General features: G+C 39.0%; 2 protein-coding genes and 1 long non-coding RNA gene across 11 annotated transcripts in view; 2 read left to right on the plus strand and 1 right to left on the minus strand.

The window, feature by feature from the left end:
• Positions 1 to 3,097: 3,097 nt before the first annotated feature.
• LOC102078124 (uncharacterized) lies at positions 3,098 to 10,477 on the plus strand. The gene is made up of 3 exons (XR_266706.3): positions 3,098 to 3,340; positions 5,568 to 5,612; positions 8,168 to 10,477. It is a non-coding gene; the product is annotated as an uncharacterized LOC102078124 (long non-coding RNA).
• A 1,108-nt stretch (positions 10,478 to 11,585) lies between these two features.
• esm1 (endothelial cell-specific molecule 1) lies at positions 11,586 to 13,065 on the minus strand. Its single transcript, XM_003451490.5, has 3 exons — positions 12,569 to 13,065; positions 12,135 to 12,278; positions 11,586 to 11,949 (listed from the first exon to the last, which is right to left on the minus strand). Exons 1-3 carry the CDS (start codon positions 12,873 to 12,875, stop codon positions 11,855 to 11,857), a joined length of 546 nt encoding a protein of 181 aa, XP_003451538.1. The 5' UTR covers positions 12,876 to 13,065; the 3' UTR covers positions 11,586 to 11,854.
• A 1,026-nt stretch (positions 13,066 to 14,091) lies between these two features.
• LOC102078309 (probable E3 ubiquitin-protein ligase HERC1) overlaps positions 14,092 to 14,884 on the plus strand; it is a 59,402-nt gene continuing 58,609 nt past the window's right edge. For 8 of the 9 annotated variants that reach the window (XM_019361008.2, XM_019361009.2, XM_013275191.3 and 5 more), the window contains exon 1: positions 14,092 to 14,239. The gene's annotated coding sequence lies outside the window, so the exon portion shown is untranslated. Of the gene's footprint in view, positions 14,240 to 14,578; positions 14,598 to 14,884 lie in introns of those variants that run through there. The other variant, XM_019361003.2, reaches the window with a different exon arrangement.

Genomic DNA, 14,884 nt, shown 5'->3' on the forward strand with positions numbered 1-14,884 from the left:
ACCGTAGTCTAAGGTGAAGAATGCCCTGTTATGACTGAAATATAAATAGTAACAAACTGTCCGTTTTGCTTACAGCATTTTCATATTCATAACAAAGAGTCAACAGATTTACTGAACGGACTCACCTTTCAAACGAGCAGCCCTGTTGAATCCCACAGCTCGGATGTGTGGTGATGCCCAGACACCGTATCCTCTCCAGCGACAGGTCAATCAATCAACTACAAGACAAATCCCGCTCACACACAAGCTCAAGTTGTCCTCATGCTCAGCTGCTGCTGCTGTTGTTGTTGTTGTTGCTCCCCTTCTGGACTGGCACAGTGTATGAGTGTGTGTGCAGTGTGGATTGAGTTAGCCGAGGCTCAGTCGAGCTGTTAGAAACTTTTCCCCTGACTGCTCACACCATCTGCACGCTGAGAAAGTCTCCGCTGTTGGACAGGATGACTGTTGCGGTCAGCACAGTCACACACACGGGGCACCATTACAGCTGGAGTCCGCCCAGGCACGTGCACACGCACACAAACGCGCTCACGCCGTCTTTCTCAGCACCGCAGTGTCTGCAGTCCCAGCTCCTCCAGTCATCCCGGCTGCTGAGGCGCTCACGCTCGGTGTGAGGAGACAGCAGTGTGTGTTGGTACAGAGAGGTGGAGGAGGCGGGGAGGGGAGGAGTGTTAGTGTGTGTGTGTGATACAGAGAGAGAAATCATGTTTGAGGAAGTCTCAAAGAGAGAGGGAGAGCTCCGACTGAGCAGTGCCCCAGCGGACTTTCTCTTTTATTTCAGCATACAGAGCAAAGTAACCAGCAGTTTTGAAACTTGTGCGGCTCATCTTAAAATTTCAACAGCCAGGAAATTTCCCACAGCAGGCTTATAATGCGGAATAAACAGAAAAAGTCTTGACTTTTCCACACACCATCTGTGACTAATCCAGCGTGCATACACACCCAGGGTTTTACGGGGTCTTCAACATGACATGTACAAACGACTGCGTGCAGGCAGCTCAGCAAACATTTATTCAGTCACTCTGTCCTCACTTTGGTTCCAGCCCAGCTGTATACATAGCCCCTGGAAAGTGTTGCTTTTTGGGGGGTTGGTCTAAAAGTTGTTGATGTTTTGTTTTTTTTTCTAAATTCATAGTGCTGCATTAGATAATTCTGGTGAGGAGGAATTTTTCATTCTGTAATTAACAAATAAAGTAGTGCCTGGGATGAGATCGCATGAGCTGTCACAGTCTGAATCACTGTATCTGTGCTCCTGCAGGCAGAACTTCTGACTTGTGTGGCAATTTCCGATCATTATACTTGTTATTCAGAATATTTTACAATAAAGAGCAATACGGCTTGCTAACAAGGCTAGTTATGATCACACTAAACCACTTTTTTAGGTTATATGAACAAATATTGCTGCTCATCTGGTTTTTTTTTATGCTATTTACTTTTTTCTACTTGGAGGGAAGGCTCTCTTTAATGAGCTTACCATTTGTATCACTATTTGTAAAATAGCTTTCGTACTTAAATGATTTGTTTTGCATGATCTGTGCAATATGTGATGACTGAATGAATCAATAAATATCAAACATTTAATTTAAAATTGGTGATAAAAAAAAAAAATGCATTGGCTATTTCAGGCCCCCATAGCATAATAGCATAATGTCAGTAAAGGAATAGAATAAATTTTTTGCATTTGAAAGAAAAAAAATATTCCAAGCTCAAATGTATAATTTATAGAACTGGTCAGCATGCAAACTAAATTTTATGTTATCACCACAGGACCAGCATTTATGAATTCCCAATTTATCCCCTGAGCCTGCAAAATGTGCTCATTACCAACGGAGAGACGCAAATTCCAGTCTGTGTAGGAGGTAGCCGGTGTGTCCACAATAATTACTTCCTCAAAATCAAATCATCTGCATGATGATGAGTTTGTTTGCAAACTCACAGGTAATAAGATGCGGGCAAATTTGACCTGTTGTGGTGTTGCAGTCTTGTGGAGGAGCTGGTTGAGTGAGGTGACGGAGAACTTTAAATGAAGTGCTGACAACTGTGGAGGAGATAATATCAACAAGCAAGGTCCCAGCTGGGTTCCTGACATAGTAGAGGGTCAAGTGAAGGCTCAGGCCTTTCTTTATTATCTATTAGCTGGCTGTGGGCGAGAGAGAGAGATCTATGACCTGTTTAGCACCAATCATTAAATTGTGATCATAATTCTCTGGTCATTAGCCATGCAGGCCGCCAGGCTCCACTTATGGGAACATTAGCTTGTCCTCTGCTTCACTTTGGAGTGAAATATCTCAACAGAACTGCAAATGCTTTGTAATAAAATTTCAGTCCCCAGAGGTTGAATCTCACTTATATTTCCTTTATGGGTTGTAATGAAGTTGACACTTTTAAAGCCAGTTAAAGTCAAGTAAATTGCATCGCTGTGATTTTTTTTCTACAGATGTTCATGTTGTGATCATCACTGTTACTGGTGGTTTTAGTCAAACTTCTAAGTCAAGGCGACTGTGCTCATTTTAAACTTCACATCTATAGTTTTGTATTCTGCTAGAGAAGCTTGGCATGGCTCACGGTTGTGAAAATAAGTCTCATTTATCAGTTGCTATCTGAAAGAAGCCCTTTTAACTACCCTCACCCTCTCTTTCTTCTAAGTGGCCATCCCTCACAAACACAAGGTGTGAACAGCAGGTGGGTGGGGCTTCTACACACCAAGGTTGGGGGCACCCACTCTTACTGACATACAGCAGCGTGTTAACATGCTGACATCAGTGTTGACACTAGAGCACCATTTTTAAGAAGCATTTTCTCACAAATTGCTAATCAGATGACTAAAGACTGTTGGCACATCAATCATTTAGCTTTATTTTTAAAGCTCTTGTCCCTCTAATTCAGTAATAATAAAAAAACAAAGCTTTTTAATATCTGGCAATCAAAAATAAACAGAATTCCTGCTTTGTAATAAAATCTAATCACTTTACAAAAATTAAGCATCCTTATGAGAAATCTCACTAAATAAAATGGAACAAACAACAGCAGGCTTGGAGCCATCTGTCCTCGGCCATCCCTCTGCGTGTTTTATTATATTTGCAGGACGAGGAATGCTGAACATGAAACAGTGTGACCTTGTGACGTAGGAAGTGGCCATCTGTAAACAAGCTGGAGCTGCATCTACTCCCATGGGATATTCTGGGAGACCTCATCTGATAGACAACTTATGAGATTAGTATGGATGAATCTTCACAGAGGAAGCCTCTGGGAATGAGTTTTTCTCAGTGTGTCTCCTGTTCTCATGGCCTTGCAGTCAGAGGTTTTGGACTGGTGACTTCTGGACAGACAGCAGGAATCTCTGGTGAGAAGAACCTACTCACTGTGAATGGAAATATGGAAATGTTATTTGTTTTTCAGCTTTTCAGCTTCATTTCTCCATTTGTAAGTTTCCTATTCACTTTTGTCCCCTTGTGTAAATTCCCAAAGAATGAAAGCAGTAGCTGTGTGATCTTCAACTTCTGCCAGTCAGTGTGTCGTGACAGTAAGTGGGTAGATAACCACAGTGGGCAGGTGTCTGGGAGCACTTCCCTTTTAGCATCATAATGAGGTTTAGTTTGGCAAAATCTAGAGAGCCTTTACAGAAAGGTAGAAAGGCTTACGTGTTAGACTCAAAAGCAGATAAGCAGCCAGTAAACAGAGTCTCATTTTACAGAAATAAATGCCAGCTCACTAACTAAGGATGCAAGATGCTCCATATAGCTTCAGTGGCTGTAATCAGTACCCCACAAAGCCACAAAGCAGACACACAGAGGTTGTAGCTGGTTGGCAAACGGTCCTGACAGAGAGAAAAAACAAAAATACACCAGGCAGATGCAAAAATGACTTAAATAAATGGTGAATGATGTTGGTGCTTTTTTGACTCTGAGTGAAACTCTTTGACCCACTTTTAAAGGATGTCTGTGTTTACAGCTTGTTCACACTGCCCCCCAATAGTAAAGATCAGTTATTGCTTGATTTCTATTCAAAAATCACACAATCAATGACAGTGTCAATTAGAACAAGAAGGGAAAAATACTATAATGAGATCCCTTTATTCAGAACAGCTGTACAGGATAGTATTAAACTGTACAATGGACAGCTCTCCATAGCAAAGTTACCTCCCTGTTTGTATTTGTATGACATATAGAAACCAAAGTATGACATGATAAATTATATCCGCTCGTCTGTTAGTCTGTTTGATCTGTGTCACTCATTCATCCTTGTGAAACCAGGTTAATGGCTACATATCTGACTGATGCCATCATTGAGGTTATGTTCAAACAAGCCATATTAGCTTTTTTTTTTTAGTTTACTACCTTATTTTTGCCTAGTTAACTCAAATGTATGAGAAAAAATTGCTTAGTTTACATGCTATATCTGCACAGCTGTGCCTGAGCACTGTCTCTGATGACAGGGAGCTGAATGCACAAAGCTGTATCAAGGACAAGGACAGAAGAAATGAAAATGGAACACGATGTGAAGATCTGAGTGCAACAAACTTACCAATGAATTTTGCAAAAACAAAAACACATTTTAGCCCGCAGGTATGACTGGCTACAAAAGAATGCAGACATGCTTGTGCTGGCAGGGTCGTGCTTTGGACAAAGATAAAGTGAAAATGTTTAAATTGAAGTATTAGAAATGATATTCTAATATTTAGGTAACTGCATTTTTTATGTTTGTGCCAATGATTATTTGGGTGTTGTTGGTTATTTATGACATAAGCTTGGGTTTGCTGCTGCTTCCTTTCACTTCATCTCCTTCACTCAGCAGTTTTTGGTCCACATTTTGTGTATTTTACTGGAAATATGTGTGATTGCATGTGATGCTTCTATTCAGTGATGTCATTGAGATGTCAGAAATGTGTCCGTTTAACTTAGCAAGCAGATGGGTGGACAGATAAGATGTTCAAATGTGTATAAAAATTTTGAACTTGAATTTTGACATTTTCACTCTTTTTTTCCCCACACACTTGTGTTTTAAATTTACATCACCTTCATACAGATACCACCTTCAGCTATAAGATAAAATGCATCTTCTCAACCTTCCTCTATTGCCAGCTAATTTAAACCTCCCAGTTAAACATGCACAGTAAACAAGTGGTGCCATTCAGAAGCCCTAATTCGAGGTGCATTCATTCCTTATAAAGTCATTTGGCACATTCTGTAATATACTGAGTGCTGGTGTTTTGAAAGGAAGTTTTAAAAAAAAAACAGACACAAACACACCCACTCACAAAAAGACATGTTCATTCCATTCCACTTCTTGCAGCGTATTTATCTCACCACGGGGCACATTTCTTTTCCTTCTTTCTCTTAAACTAAAAAATCCAGTTGACCTTGAGTTACATGAAGTGCACATGTCTACATATGCTAAGGTACCTGAAATATCTAATAGCACCTGGGTAAAAGTAATAATTATGTATCAGTGGTGTAAGGTTACCATTCTCTTTGTATACAATAGTGCTCTCTGCTGGCGGTCTCTAAAACATTTGAAATAGGAACTTCTGCAAGCATGTTTATTTTTCTCTTTTTATTCTTGTCCGACAGTGCAAAAAGAAGCCACCAGAGGTCCATGTGTCTCTCCAACAATGGGTAATCACAAATCTATGTATTTCAAAACTCTGTTCACGTTCACTAAAATTAAAAGCTTTTTAATGGGCATTTTTTTAAATATGCCCATTTGTAGCTTTTTAAATTAATTTTTTTTTATCATAATGTGGACTGTGGGAGGAAGCCGGAGTACCTGAAGAGAACCCATATAAAAACAGGGAGAACATGTGGACTCTACCCAGAAAGGCCCTGACAGTGGAGTCAAACTCAGGACCTTCTTGCTGTGAGGCAAAAGTGAAAACCACCGTGCATACAAGCTTTATTTATATATATATATTTAAAGTATTTATAATAAAAGCTATATTTGTTTAAAAAAAAAAGATTGATAATTTGTGTGTGTACCTGTAAACACACAAGTTGTATTTCTAATCTCAAAACCTCTCCTATACCCCGTTTCACTGATATTTCATGTTTCATGTACTCTAGCATTTGCTCATCTTAATCCTGCCCACACATTATTTGCCTGCAATGCAACTCCCACTTTACTGTAAAGTAACATGATGAAGCAGTGTTTATTGCATAGAAAAATAACACACTACTTCTTGCACTGAGATAATCTGACAGATGGTGTTAATTCAGACTTTTGATTTTGGAGTAAATTAAACCTCAGTTTCGTGAGGGGTGGCAAACCCAGGGACCAGAATTCAGGCCGACCCACTGTAAGGGAGGGCATCCATTTTCAATTTTAAAATTTATAGTCATAATTTTACAGTTTTTCCTACTGATAAAGACCTCACCCATGGCTTTTCATACACCAAAGTAAAAGTAATAGATAAGCATTTCAGTGAAAGAAAAGTTTCTGTTTTTCACAGTGTGCTATAGAATTTTCTTTTTGTTTATTTGTCTGTTTTTTTATACTGGATCCACTGTAAAAAATAAATACATAAGATATTTGCTTTGAATTAAGAAAAACTTTATGTTTTATAATTAAAGGACAGTCTTGGCAATGAGTTACAAGAACTTTGTCTGTGATTTTACATATTTAAGCCTTACAATTTAAGCCCAAAGAGTGGTGCTCACAAATTTCTTTCATTTACTACAGCATCATTTCCTCATTATGAAGAAAACAACTGAGATGTACTGTTGAAATTGCACTTCTTTGTCTTATATCAAGCTACAGTATGTCAATGATTAAATGTGTCATTAAACTTCTTCACACTGAAAAAAGGGGAGTTTCACTTGTCCAGTCCACTTAAGCTCAAACTGGACTGCATGTGGCCCACAATGTAAAATGAGTTTGACATCCTTGATATAAAGTAAATAACTTAGCAGTGGATTAGAAAGGCGATTAAGTCAAATTCAACTTCTATTCTGCCTGCAACCATTAAATATCTGCAAGCCACTTAGCAACCCACTTCCTTTTATGTTTACAAACCCCTAACCCTAATCAGTGTCATGTCTGTCACAGATACGTGTTCTCCTCAATGTCTTGCTGCTGCTCTCAGTACATCCTTTATGAACGCACATGCAAAGGCGGGGCAGTCCCGATCCACAGCCATGCTGTTAAAAACCAGTTAACGAAAATGCATCTTGTCAACTTTAGTGGTCAAACTATAATTTAATATCAAAGTTTGAAATATGTCCCCATTTACTTCTTTATTTCCAAAACTAAGATGCAAGGAAGGCTTTGTGACTTTATGACTACGTTTTTGCACAACATTTCTTGTGAAAGATAAATTTGTGACTCATTTGTTCTGATAGTGTTTAATGCACATAACTGGGAGTAAAGGAAATGTACTAATGGTAAATATTTCTGATTTCTGCAGAAAAAAGGACATTTGCCAGGAGAACATTTTTCTAATGCCAGAAAATTCCTTACTGTTTCCAAATTAATAATAATAAAAAAATGTATCCCCTTTCATTAAGTAATAAAAAAAAGGTCCTTAAAGCAGTAAAGCAAAGACTTAAATGAATAAATATCTCAGGCAATTATGAAAAAAAAATCATTTATTTCTTTGTTTTGTTTGTTGGCTACTAAAAGTAAGTCTCCATATTCTGGAGGTGTGATGATAAAGCTGCTGGGGAATGTTCCTCCTCACGTCACGTCATGATGGAAAAGACAATCCCCCCCAGGGGTCAGAAATCTGTCAGGTCGCCAAGGTCAAGGCTCTGACCTGTTGTTTTGCTGCTATCAGTTTACTACGTGAGGTTTCTGAGAACCATTAAAAAAAGAAAAAGCGAGAGAAACCATTGATTAAAAGAACCAAAAGAGTTGATTAATCTGACCGAATTTACGTCATTTGAACAGACCAGGATGGTCGCGACGTGCTTCTTGTTGCTTAGTTTTGATTACCTGCAATCAGTGTAATCAAACTCATCACTTAATTTCCTTGTTTGCAGTGTTTGTCAGTCTACTGCTACAATAAACAACCTGTTGAGGCAGAGCCAAAGTATAAATACCAGAACATCTATTTGCAGTAAATCAGTGTTATTTACTACTCCATTCACGCACCTTTGTTTCTGCAGAGGCGGCAGTGACGTGTTCAGGGAGTCAGATAAAGGGTATTTCTCACCAACTCTTTCCTGTTATTTTCCAGGGTCCTTTGTTTGGTTGCGGGACCTCGGCCGGTCGGTTCTCAGGGGAATGAGAGGAACATTTGAGCCTAAGCACTTGAATGTGTGAATGCTCCTGCCTTCACACACAGACTGTCCCATACCTGTATGTATGTGTGTGTGTTTGTGTGTGTGTTTGTGTGTGTCACCTTGTCCTTGGACTGAGAAGCAACACCCATACAGTGTAATTTGTGTCTTTTTCAGGAAACTTCATCCTTTCTGCTTTTTATGGCTATTGGTCAAGGAAATGTGAGGATTGGGAAATCATGAATGTTCCTGTAAATAATAATACGGATATGCTGATACACTCCTGTTCATCATGTTTATGATTTAGAAACAAATTCAGACTGGCCACATTTTAACTCTGCCGTAGTGTTTAGAGGTGAAGTGTTGATTGAAACGATAATATAACGGACGTGAAGCGTCCTCTAACTAGCTCCCAAAACAAGGACAGGGCATGTGCAGTTGTGTGTCACGTATAAATTCCAGAGCTTTCGGAGTGTCACTTGAAAAACCCCATGCTTTTAAATTCCTGTCTTGGGCAGACACAACAACAACAGGAAGAAGGACCATTTTCACAGGTGTCAGGAAGCACAGGAAATAAACAAGCTGAATACTGGAAAACATTTTTGTACCAGTAAGAGTCAGAGGTGAGGCTAATAAGAGTTATTTTTAGCTCGGCCAGTATTTTCTTGAACTTTTTTTATTGTCCTGGATGTTCTGTAGTTATTTTTGTTTCAATCTCCAGCAGAGTTTCTATACGTTAATGCTGCCTTATGAAGGATTACATACGATAAGTATCGAATCAAGTGCCACATGTAATGAATGATCATTAATGCCATGAGGATTCCTTACGATTTTAAAGAATTAATTTAATTTCATTGAACTGTCACGATAAGTGTTATTAAAAACCAAAATATATATGTATATGAATACTTTGACATTTATCAGAGTGTTACATTATTGTTTTCAAATGTTATCATGAACTCATATAGTTAAAAAATGTGCACAAATGTTGAGCCACCCCTCATTTCTAAATATTTTGCTACAGACAAAGGTGCAGCAATATAATAGAACATATGTAAACATACACGGGAAGACAGTATATAAGACAGTATAAAAGGCTAAAACAGGGTTTGAACAAGTCTTGAAAATCAATATTTGGTATGGCCACCTATATTCTTCTAATCATCTTGAACTCTCTTAGTGGACATTCAAAGCTCTTCTTTGGATGCTGGCGGATTTTTGCTCTGTTCTCTGTCAAGATGATCGCACACCGCTTCAGTAATGTTGAGGTCAGGGCTCTGAGGGTAATCCACAGCTCATAGTGTTCAGTTGTGCATTTTTCTATCCAGGTAAGTTTTTACTGCACTGGCAGTGTGTTTGGAAGCATTATCGTGCTGGAAAAAGAAGATGTTGCCAATCTGATGCTTTCCAGATGATATTGTATGATGGATCAAAATCTGTTTTTCAGTTCCATGAATTCTGACGAGATCGCTAAACCTCTGGCTGAAATACAGCCCCAAACCGTGACAGAGCCTCCACTGTGTTGGTTTTACAAATTTTGTCCCTCTGTCCTGATCCCCTCTGTACATAATGATAATGATTTGAACCCAAAATTTCACATTGGGATTCATCACTCCATCAGACTTGTTGCCAGAGATTTGTCAGTATAATTTGGCATACCACAGCTTTTTCCTTTGTTTTTCTTGACATCCACCCTTCCACTGAGACTATTTCTAATGAACAGTAGATGATCAAATAAAGGGCTAAATGCATCTCTCAGGGGTTTTTTTTCTTTTCTTTTTTTTAAGGACAGACTGCCCACACTGCAGACATATGCTAAGTTTGTTGCTAATACCTCAGTGGGAATCATATTATTTATGCAAACAATACTATTTTATGCCTGTCAAATTGGGTTATCTTTAGCATTTATCATGGATTCAGCTAAAAAATGGAAACAAATGAAATGTTTTGTGATAGGCTGCTGATAAAGGCAGCCTGTCTCCACTTGGGAGCAAAAAATAAAGAAATGAGGGGTGGCTAGTACTTTTACACAACACTGTTTGAAGTGCTTTGTATAATCTGCACAGAATTTGTTCCACTGTTTTTCTGTAGATTTTAGGATTTAAATAAAATTGTTAAATCTAAAGTTAGATACCTTTTTCTGAAAAGTGTGTATTCTTAATGATGCTCACTGACTTAAAATTTGTGTCTATCTTCTCTGGTGTTTAAAGAAACCGATGGGTGAAATGGAGAAAAAAAATCCTGTAAATAAACAATATTATAATGTTTGCTTTTCTTGTTCTTGTTACAAAACTAAAAGTTTGTGTCCTTCATTACATAGACTGAGAAACCTTCCTTCTTTGAATCCTCTTTCTTTCCTCCTTCCTCAGTTTTTCTTTTTGCATTTTTGGATTAAAATGTAATTCATTGATTGAGAGTTGTGTTCTGCATGGGAAAAAAGCATATTTTCCCATTTTTGAAAGCTAAGAAACTAGGGCACCCAAAAATAATGAGAAGTCAAAGATGTCTGTAAAAAGTCTCAGCAATAAAATCCATTTTTGCTCCTGTGTTTGGATACATCATGTCACATCATCATGGGAAACCACACTGACAGGAATTCCTTTTGCTCAAAATATGCGCTTCTCATCAGACTTCTTAATATTTTTGCACTCCTCAAAAGACCACTTTCCCCTCCCTTAAATAAATACCAAGGTTTTCTATCCGTGTGACACTTTGGTCCAAATTTACAACTATATCTGGACAGTAAATTTTCTGCACACAAAAATACTCTGGGAATAAAGAGAATATTCATCTGAGATAAAAAATGATGTCTTGGTTTGTGGGGGGTTTTTTCCTGGTGGAACCCAGCCTACTGCAAAAAGAGAAAAACCCAGAGGTATATGAAGAAATGGCAGAGCTCCCTGCTGCAGTAATATGGCGATAAAGCACACAGCCAAGCAAAGCCTGGAGAGGCTTCTGGCTTACAGTGATTAATCTGCTGTGTCCAAACAACTCTGTCGCCTTGCACAATGTACTTACAGTTAACAACATGAATGGATTCCGCTTATTTATGGGCTTATTTGTCCTTTATATTTAATTAGTTTAATCTACAACTGCACAATATGTTAATTACCATGCAATAATTAACGCGTTTACAACATACCCACTCGGTGTTTCATGTCTGGCTTGATTTAACAACCAAGGCAAATTTTGTATTGCTAAATTAGGCAATTAAACGATAACCTTAAGTGATAACTTTGGTTTAATTGCAAAAGCATTCTCTACCACACCCGGTGTTGTGTATGATAATGCCCATTTTGGATCACTGTACAGTTCAACTTTGACAAACAAAGGCACTCTAAATGACACTGAAGCTAATGGGAAGAGACTGCAGGGTCATTTTCATTAATTTATTGAGGAACAAAGAAAGATCTGGAAAGAATAACATAGTCTGCATATTTCATTAGAAAAGATAATGGTGTCAAACAAAAACCAAGCAAACCAACTAAAAACTCTAAAAGCTGTAACAAAGTGTTTTTTCTTTCTTTCTTTCTTTCTTTTTTTAAAATTTGTTATCTGACGTATTCTAATAAAATATATCTTTCAGTTCATTTATAAGTTAATGCTACATTTACACTGAATAGATTCAGTCTTGTCAGCACTTGTCAGCGAGGGTTGAGCCGCTTTGGAGCAGTGGATCTGTTTGTGTTCTGATCTGTGTTCTGCACAGCGTTCACTTCTCCCGAGCCCACCTCAGTCCCTGAGAATACAAGTAAAGGAGACCATTAGCCTTTCAGTTCATGCAAGTGATACATCATATTCAGAATTTTCATTTAGTCCACTTGGCAAGACATTCAACTTCTACTATCCCATAGAGAAGTTATTACTAATTACACAAAGCCTTCAAACCTTCAACTTTAAATGAAAATAATATTTCTCCTTTACCTGCTTGTGGTTCATTCTTAAGCTTGCTGGCGATTTTGGCAAAGAAGGTGAGGGTGAGACAAGCTCCGGTCTCTCTGTCACATATGCCTCCCTTGCAGTTGCAGGTCTTACGGCACTCAACCCCATAGGTTCCATAGGGACAATCTGTAAAGAAAGAAAACGTTTATTATTTAGTGGATATTTCTACAGCATAAACTGCAAGTCTCAGATTATACAAGGTATAATCATCAAGTTAAATATTCAGCAAGGATGTCCGCATCTGCACATTCTTACAGATGTGTGCTGTTATTTGGGAGAATTTCTAAAACCTTGGGCAAAGGCTGTAATAACATAAATGGATACTGGGTTTGGTGCAGTAACATCAGTGTTATCAAACTGCAGCATGCAGAAACAGGTCCCAGATTTTTTTTTAAGGTTATTTAATGAGAAAATACCTTTGCAAATTCCATATTCGTCTCCATAGTCGTCTTCATCCTTGTAGAACTCGCAGAATAATCCTGGTCCGCACTTCACTCCGTGCATCCCCGACACTGTGCGGTAGCAGTGCTCCCCTCTGCCGGCTGCACAGACCTGGCAACAGCCGCAGTCATCCAGGACCGTCCGAGAGCACCGCTGCGTCCCGCCACACCGCTCCGCCGTGCATCTGTCGGGGCAGTTCACCGCGTACTTCACACTGGCGCTCCATGCCTCAGCATCATGCACCACGAGTGAACACGACACTGTGATAAGCAGAAAAAACATCACTGCACGCGGAGGAGCGGAATGAGCAGAAAGCTTGAAAGGGGTGATGCTGTCCTTTGGATGAGTGTCCTGGTGAGACTAGAGAAGCTGAGCACCTCTGCGAGACTTAAGCGGAGTGACCTGTGGTTCATCAGGTTGCATGGTTATCAGCAATGAACAACTTTGTTTTGCACATGGCTTGCTCTCGTCAATTTCCTCATTCCGGTGTTGTTGTCCCCCCCGTTTTTTTTTTGTCAGTCAGTTTTGTCAGTCCCTTTTTTTAGAAATCCGGCTTGGAAGTGGGATTAACTCTGGACCGCCATCCAGGAATTGAAATTCGTGTGAACTGATGTCACAAGTTTAGTTTGGTTTGTTTTTGTCTGAGTGGGAACCCCCGGAGCTCCGATAGCATTAGGTTTGTCGCCACTGATTCAACTTTAGTTTTGTGTTAGTTACTGGGCCTGTAGCTGTGTGAGAACTCTTATTCGTTAACAGGTTGCACAATAGGAGATACATCTTTACACACATATGAGTTTCTTGAATTCAGATTGCATTTAATTTTATGTGCACCTGAAATCACAGAGGAAAGGCTTTCAAAAATAAATTCATATAAATTTACAATAATGTTTAGCTCTTTGTTATATTTACTGCATTCATATTGTTGAGTTTTATAGTAAGAAAAGGGAGATTGAAACGATTCTGATGACAAATCTTTGCTCCCTCGTTATTTTTTTAAGTTAAAAAGAGCTCCTTACGTTTCTATTTAACCTAAAAGGTAAGGCTGGAAAAATACTATTATTGGACATCAAGAGTAGCAATCATCACAAGATACTAGACATAAGCGACTCAGGAGAACAGAAATGAAACGTGAGAAAGAATTAACCTGGTTCCGAGCCCCCGGGTCGCTACAGATCCTACATTTCCCAAAATGCAACAAAGTTTCAGAGGCTCATTCGTCTGTGTTTCTTATTAATTTTCATTTTGCCTAATTAATACTGTTAAGTGCATATTTCCCGTAAGTATTGTATCTTTATAAAACTTCTATAATTTATAATAAGATTTTTTTAAAGAGCGGTTTAATGGGGTACAATTATTTTGCTACAACTGTGGTTTAGGAAATTCAATGTGGCTACAGTCTGTCTCTTGTTTATCCACTCGGACTGTTTTTCTAACCATGCAGTTTTTTTTTGGTTTTTTTTAACAAAAACTCAAAGGTGTTAGTGACGTTAATGAACTTCGCTCCGAGACACACGGTGGCGGTAACACGGTGACCAAACACCGGCTGCCATCGGCGATTAAAACTCGTCCGAAGAAGAAGAGGGGGAGCGAGGAGAAGGTTGATGATGATATTTGCGTCCAAGGGAGACCTCACTGGGACACAGCAGGTAACGCAAAACATTTACTGGCTGTGTTTTTACTGTCAATGTGCCGTATATGTCTCCCGAGCACTTTTCATTTTAAAATGACCTTTACGACGTTAGCGACCCACGCGGGGGTTTATTTTACCGGGAGCTGACAGGCACCAAGTGGAGGGGCTTGGTCGGGTTTTGACAGCCATGGAGCAGACTAGCAACTGCACTGCAGCCAGCATTAGCTCAGCTGTCACCGCAGACGCAGAATAATGTTACCGGTGTTTGTGAATGACACGGCGGAATCTGCGCTTTACGTTTGCCGGTGTTTTTATGGGTGCAGGTCGGTAGCTACTATGTAACAATGAACCAGAGAGACGTGAGCCACGTAACGGTAACGGTACTAAATGTTGATATAAGCTTTAAAGCGAGAAGCCAGCCCGCAGGACTGTGTCATGCTGTTAATTTAAATACTAAATGTCCTACCGGGTTGTCATTAGCGTGGGTGCCCAACTCATTTATGCTAGAATTATTATTATTAAATTGTATTTATCATTATTATTATTATTATTGAATTTCATTTATTTTTAACCGGTAGCTTGTTTTATGGTGAACAAATTTCCTTTGTTATCCAGTCCTGGTTTTGATTAACAGTCATTCAAGTATTCATTATGCTTTTAG

The sequence above is a fragment of the Oreochromis niloticus genome, linkage group LG7 (assembly GCF_001858045.2).
Source record: "Oreochromis niloticus isolate F11D_XX linkage group LG7, O_niloticus_UMD_NMBU, whole genome shotgun sequence".
Taxonomy (NCBI): domain Eukaryota; kingdom Metazoa; phylum Chordata; class Actinopteri; order Cichliformes; family Cichlidae; genus Oreochromis; species Oreochromis niloticus.